Below are 7,516 nucleotides of genomic sequence, written 5' to 3' on the forward strand. Positions count from 1 at the left end.
AAACGATGTACAAATGCGCTTTACACAATTGATGTGTGTATGGATTGGGATAACAGTTGTATGAGCCCCTAATAAAATGTTAAAAAAAAAATAGTGGGACTCAATCAAGACTGCCAACTCCACAATATTTCTTGTCCCAACATAACCTCAATATAGACCCAACCATCTGCAAAGTATCTTATTCAAAAACTCAAACTCACAGCAAACATATCAATGCTGACCCACTGCAACCCTTACAGGACAGGATGGAATTGCCCCTGTGAGTTTTCAAGACTGTAACAGTCTACAGGAATAGAAAGCTCCCTCTTTCTCCCACAGAATAGCTAGTGATTTCGAACTGCTGACATTGAGGATTGCATCTGAAAACTGCCACTATGCCAGTAGTATCTTATATATAAATAAAAACTAAATGATAGCCTTAACCTCCCAGAGTCTTAGCTTAGTAGTATTTTATAGTTTAAATATTTAACTCTAGGCTTGCCTTTTAATTTGTCTCTAGTTAAATATTTAGACTTTTAAAAATACTCCTTAACAACCCTGGGAGGTTAAAGGCAATTGTTTATATTTATTTATATATAAGACACAAGAGATATCAAGCCTTCAAGTGCAATTTTGAAATATTCTATAGGCAAAATATTGAATGATGCATGATGTGTCAAAAGAAAATGTAAAGAATACAAAGCATCCCGGCACCAAAAAGAACTAGTCCACCTTCCACCATTTCAGGAAGTAGCATATGAGCCAGAACCAATGGTTCTGAAAGAAGTTCAAACTACACTGAATGCATCAGCCACAAACAAGGCTCCAGAAATTGATGGGATACCCACTGATATGGTTCAGCAAGCTGAGTAAGCACGGGAAGCACTCACATGTCTATGCCAGGAACTTTGGAAGACAGCAACCCAGCCAACTGACTAGAAGAGATTCGTATTTGTGCCAATTCCAAAGAAGGGTTACCCAAAAGAATGCTCAAACTATAGAACAGTATCACTGATTTCACATGCAAGTAAAATTTTGCTGAAAATGATCCAACAATGGTTGCAGCAGCACACTGACAGGGCACTGCTAGAAGTTCAGGATAGAAGAAGACATGGAACAGGGCAATCACTGATGATGTCATACGGATCTTGGCTGAAAGCAGAGAATACCAGAAACATGTTTAAGTTTCCTTAGCTATATGCAAAGGCACTTGTATTCACCTGTGTGGATCATAACAAACTATAGATATCCTTGAGAAGAATGGGAATTCCAGAAAACTGCATTGTGCGTATTTGGAACGTGTATCTGGATCAAGAGGCAGTTGTGTAAACAGAACAAGGGAATACTGCTTGGTGTACAATCGGGCAAGATGTCTGTTCAATCTGTATGTGGAGCAAAGACCCTGTATTATGTGCAGAAGAGTGTGGCAGCAGAATAGCTTCCTAAAAACTGCAATATGCAGATGACACAACCTTGCTTGCTGAGTATGGAAGACTCAAAGCACTTGTTGATGAAGATCAAGGATTGTAGCCTTCACTATGGATTATAACTCAATGTAAGGAAGACAAAAATCCCCACAATTGGACCAGTAGGTAACATCATGATAAATGGAGAAAAGGCTGAAGTTGACAAGGATTTTTTTCTTGCTCAGATCCATAATCAATGCTCATGGAAGCAGCAGCAATCAAGAGATCAAAAGACAGATTGCAGTGGGTAAACCTGCTGCACAAGACCTCTTTAGCATATTGAAGAACAAGGATGTTACTTTGAGGACTAAGGTATGTCTGACCCAAGCCTTGGTAATGTCCATTGTTTCCTATGCACATCAAAGTTGGACACTGAATCAGGAAAACCCCAGTAGAATTAACAGCGCATTTGAATTGTGGTGCTGGAAAAGAATACTGAAAGTACCCTGGACTGCTAGAGCAAACCGATCTGTATTGGAAGAAGTCAGAGTTCTCTTTAGAGGCAAGGATGGCAAGACTTCATCTAACATACTTAAGACATTATTGTCAAAGGACCAGTCCCTGAAGAAGGGCACCATGGTTGGCAAAGTGCCAGAGCAGCGGAAAAAAAAGGAAGGCCCCCAGCAAGGAGGATTGATGCAGGCAATGGATCAATGGTCTCCGGCATAGAACAATTGGGAGGATGGGCCCAGACCATGCAGTGTTTTGTTCTGTTATACTTAGAGTGGCTATGGGCTGGAGCCAAGTTGATGGCTTTTAAAGTATAAGATTTTGAAATGACAAATAAATAAGAGGTCTGTCCAAAGCACCCTTTGGATTATCTGTGCTGTTTATTATAGTTCTTATTTTACAAGTATAGTCAGAAACTGATAGCAATGCAAATGATTCTTTTCTATTGAAATGCAAAGTTCTCTCTGAAACATGACCGATCATTGCCCTGTGAACAGCGAACATTTTTGCAGTGATGTATAAATTAATTTTAACATTAATTTAGCATAAATTCATTGTAGCCTAGACATGTAAGTGTTCTTTGAATTCTCCTTTGGATTTACATTTTACCTTTTTCTTTATACCTGGAAGTTTTCAAAAAATTTTTTGATTTACTGTTCTCCCTATGTTAAGAAATGCTTCACAATCAATTCATGTCACTGATTAAGGTTAACAAAAACAGTAATACAAAAAATTTATCATTTTAAAATATCAAAGTCGTAACAAGAAATAATCTGATCAAGATAATGATACCTATGTTTCGTAGAATTTCGACAAGTTTCTCTCGTTTTGAATACTGGCCAACTTGGAGAACGGTCTGCTGAACATCTCTACATGCTCCACCCACTTGTCCAACAGCAACAAACAAATAATCGGACTTTAAAAACTCCGCAGCCAACCTTTAAAGACAAAAGATTATTACTTAACTTCTCCTCTTCCGTTAGTGTTTTAGAGTATTCACTGAAATACTCAGCGCACTTTCAATAATTAATTGGATAGTGATTACAATGCCCTAATAAGAAGGTTACTATATCATCCAAGTGTTCTTTTTAAAGATACTAAGGTTTTTCAGAACATCTAACTACAGTCAACCTCCGAGAAGTTAAGGGGACATGGGCTAAGTGTGCCCATTCCCAAGACTGAGGGAATCAATCTGCACTCTAACAACTCCAGGACAGCTACTGAGAAGGCTGGGTTTCCAGTATCCCAAAACCTAGGGGGAAATCATCAAGTTAAGAGCTGAGCTTGTATGAGTAACTGGAAAGACCGAAATCTACCTTCAGTCCTCCTCTCGCCTAAACTGTTGCTGTGAGGTGGCACCCAGTCAACTGAAACTTCTAACACAGGACTCAACAGAGACGTCCCCCAGAGCTTCCTAGGTTGTAATCTCCACAGGAACAAGATAGCCAGACCTTTCTCCCAGCTGGGTGAGTGGCTGGGTAGGTTAAAACCAAAAGTTTGCACACCATATGTACCTCCAGGGCTCCAGTCCCTTTCTCTTTTATTTTCTAGTTGCCAGATAGAATATTATAAAAGTAACTTAGACTGAGCACATCTCGGACCTTAGCACACTCTTCATGGACCTCACCACCCTCTTCCCAAAAAAAGGAAAGAAAAAAAAAAGTACCATATATACTCAAGTAGTATCCAACCCAAATATAAGCCGAGGCACCTGATTTTACCACAAAAAACTGGGGAAATTTATTGACTCGAGTATAAGCCTAGGGTGAGAAATGCTGCAGCAGCTACTGGTCAATTTCAAAATAAAAATAGATACCGATAAAATCCCATTAATTGAGGCAGCAGTAGGTTAAACGTTTTTGAATATTTGTTTCAAAGAAAAATAGTAAACCACCTCTGTAAGTAGAAAAGAGGGTCAACAAAAACAATATATATCAACAATAATGATACACAATGTGTTACCACATGTGCTGCATTACTACATACGCTGCCTTACTGCATGTACACAATGCAACTTGCATAGTTTGAGGTCTAATGCAGGTTGATGATATTCCAGAATGTGAAGAGATGACTGTTTGCATAGAGCAGCCTGTGTTAGGGCTCATAATATACATGTTGTGTTGTGTATGCACTGTGTTACTGCATATGTATGAGAAGTGCTAACGCAACACATGCAATAACACAGTGCATACACAATGCATCATGTATATTATGAGCCCTAACACAGGCTGGTCTATGCAAGCACAGTCAACACTGGGTCCAGATAGGGGTTAATAAGAAAATAAAATACAGCAGACTAAGTACTGTAAATAAACATACTGTATATATAAGACCAGAGATATACTGATACCTGTATTCAGCAACGCTTGGGTAGAGCAAGGAGGCGTGACCAGGCACAGGTAAGACTGTAAAGACTACGTCATTGGTCACAGCCCTGGAGAAGAGCGGGAGAAGAGCAGACGCACCCGACATTCATCTGACAAGGATGCCATGTGAGCCCCAGGTACCAGCACACAGAAGCAGGCAGGTTCTTGCCCAGTACAGCACAGACAACACAGAGGCTGCTGGCGTGGATGAGCAAAGATGAGCAGTGATATCAGCAGTCTTTGGACCACCCACAGAGGCTACAGACGCCCCGCAGATGCGCGAGAGACCGGAGAACACCTGCACTGCACCAGAGTAAGGGGGGACTCTCGCTCGAGTATAAGTCAAGGGGGATTTTTCAGCATAAAACATGTGCTGAAAAACTCAGCTTATCCATGAGTATATACAATAATTTGCATGGACCTCCCTTTTCATTCCTGGAAGCATTCACTGACTGTGCTTGGTGTCGGGAACATAATACAAAGACAAGCATGACTGGTGACTGACTCGGAGGCTCTCCCATAATTATAGTTGCAAAACCATTAAACTTTTTAGAGTCCCAGCAATGCACACTTACAGTATTTCAAGAACTGTGAAAAGTGGTTTTATAATTTCTTTCACAAACTACAATGAGAGGAAACAGATCAGATATATATTTAGAAGAGTCTGCAAGTTTAACGTTTAGCCTAAGAAAACTGGTCCAAAATCATGGGAGCCCGCCACCCAAAGACTGACAGCCTGACAGAACATAGTAGCAGTTGGCTGAAGGAACGGGGCTAGCTTAGTTGTAACTTTTCACAAAGATCATCCATCAGGTTTCAGTATGTTCGTTGAATCAGGGATCTGGGAACTATGGGACATAAGGAAGAGTGCCCTACTTACTAATTATACCCCTCGGCCCACTTAGGGAACCCACACTTCCTATCCTAGGATCTGAAGAAGAGAACTGTTACAAGAAAGAAAACAGGATTTTTACTGTATAATATTCTATACATCCTGTGTAGGCACTTAAGGCTTCCTTTGCCAAGGGCCCAGTAGGCAGGTAGAGGAGTCCTCATCCTCATAGGGATATATCATTCTAATATATGAATTCACCAGACAACATGATATAGTAGGACTTCTCAATTATCTGTCAACAAGTGGTTTATTTTCTACCTAACAACCAATTCTCCTAAACTCTGTATATTTAGGTTGGAAGAAGGAACATAATAAAAATAATTCATTTACTAAGCATTTTATTAAATCATATCTAAGTACTTGCTACAAATACAAAAATATTTCTCCAAACCCAGAGAAACTCACCATGGCAAGAAAAGCAGAAATGTTTATACACACATATACTTTTTAAAATATGTTAATAATGCAAACCAGAAATAAAAAAGAAACACAATAAAACTGTGGTAAACAATTTAGGAATACATCTCTATTTGAATACCTGTAATAAAATCCTCTAAAAATGAAAACTAGGATAATCATATTGCTTACCTTCCAGAAAGACATTTAGGTGTATATGAAAATTATTTTTAAAAAGGATAAAAACGTACTTTTGAATTTCCTCTGGAAAAGTTGCACTAAACATAAGGGTTTGACGTTGTTCCTTTGGTGGCATTCCTGGGCAAGAAATTAATTTCTTCATTTCTGGTCCAAAACCCATATCCAGCATACGATCAGCTTCGTCCAAAACTAAATATTTGACTTGACGCAGACCAATCTTTCAGAAAAATTTTAAGGGTTATAAGAGAAAATGTCTGTTATTTATTAAACTCTTAACAATTCTGTCTATTAAAATATACTTCAGGTTGAAAACTAGTATTCAATGTAAAAAATGATGAGCACTGTTCTGGTTGGATAATGCTATTACTATTGATTTCCGATTCTCAATTTTGTCTAATGCCGTAAGTCGTTAAAAAAATAAGGCAATACTTTCAGTAATGCTCATGTACAAAGGCAGACCCATATATCACAAAAAAGCAGTGTGTGTGAAAACTCTAAGTATGTGTTGGTCCCAGGGCACTAATTGTTGGGCACCCTCAAAACAAGATTGTCTAAAGCAAACTACAGTCCAATAGCCACCAATTCTCTAACATTGCGATAGCACTCATCTGCTTTTTCTCCCCTTCAGTTTTAAGTGCATATAACTCTTTCACATTATTAATAAATTTTCCACTTTCTAATCACTCGGGAACAACTTGGGAACATCTCTTGTCTTTGCACAAACACTTATGAACAGCACACATTTGCAAAAAGAAAGTAAGTGACTTTGGAGCCATTATGGAAGATTTAGGTGAGAGCAAGGATGCCATTAGTGATTGTCCTAAGAAAAATGTCTTACATAAAAAGAGCATGTTTTGAGTAATTCCTTTGGAGATGAACCTTTAAAAATTAAGTGAGATTCATTTAAAGTAAACTTGAAGTACAATTTAGAGGTGTAGTAATCTAGTATACCTAAATCAACAGGGCTAAAATCTCTTCTTAAAACTAGAAAATTAACAAGTCTTGTTAACATCATACCCATCATAACACGAGACAAAATTACTTATAACACAAAACCTTTCTTCTAAGAAAAGATTATAATTTATCAAAGTATTTATGAATACAGGTGTAGTGGTGCACCTGTCTCTCAGTGCTGGGGATGGGGGTGATGTGGAGATGAAGGGCTTAAGACAAAGAATATAAACTCTGGAACCAGACATCCAGAATAGGACCTTAGTTACAGAGCTGAGAAAATAGCATCATCTGACTCAGTTTCCCCCCACCCCAAGCACAAAATGGAGCACACTATCTCCTATTCAGAGGATCTGCATTGACTGGATGATGAGTTTCTTTGGAACATATTAACAGTGCTATAATAAGTATTAATACTTTTCTTTCCCTCATTCTTCCCCTTCCCAAAACAAAAAATTCACCCATCAGCTCCCCCTACTTTTTTTTAATCACTGTAGGGCCTACCTTTTCTTTACCTATGATATCCATCAGCCTCCCAGGTGTAGCACATAATACATTGCAGCCTTGTACTATCTGTCGAATTGAATGTCCCAACTGGGTTCCCCCATAGATAACAACAGCTCTTACACAAGTCCTATTGACAAAGAAAATAAGTATTATTTTCTAGTCATTGAAAATTAGGCACTTAGTTGTTTATAGTAAGATGAGAACTAAAATCCATTTAAAAACACATATGAATATACTTAGAAGAGTATCCTTAAGAAAATTAAGTCTGGACTCTCACTCACTCACTCACTCTCACTCACTGACTC

At 38.5% G+C, this 7,516-nt stretch overlaps 1 protein-coding gene across 1 annotated transcript in view; it reads right to left on the minus strand.

Annotated features, from left to right (window-relative positions):
* The window catches only part of DDX4 (DEAD-box helicase 4), a 65,619-nt gene that overhangs the window by 10,745 nt on the left and 47,358 nt on the right, over nucleotides 1–7,516 (minus strand). Inside the window, exons 16-18 of the mRNA XM_045285156.1 lie at nucleotides 7,209–7,338; nucleotides 5,804–5,970; nucleotides 2,688–2,833 (exon numbers count right to left, since the gene is read on the minus strand). Of these exons, the coding sequence (XP_045141091.1) occupies nucleotides 2,688–2,833; nucleotides 5,804–5,970; nucleotides 7,209–7,338 (443 nt within the window). The remainder of the gene's footprint in view (nucleotides 1–2,687; nucleotides 2,834–5,803; nucleotides 5,971–7,208; nucleotides 7,339–7,516) is intronic.

The sequence above is a fragment of the Echinops telfairi genome, unplaced genomic scaffold (genome assembly GCF_000313985.2).
Source record: "Echinops telfairi isolate 266 unplaced genomic scaffold, ASM31398v2 ScPeMD7_7469;HRSCAF=8507_1, whole genome shotgun sequence".
Classification (NCBI taxonomy): Eukaryota; Metazoa; Chordata; class Mammalia; order Afrosoricida; family Tenrecidae; genus Echinops; species Echinops telfairi.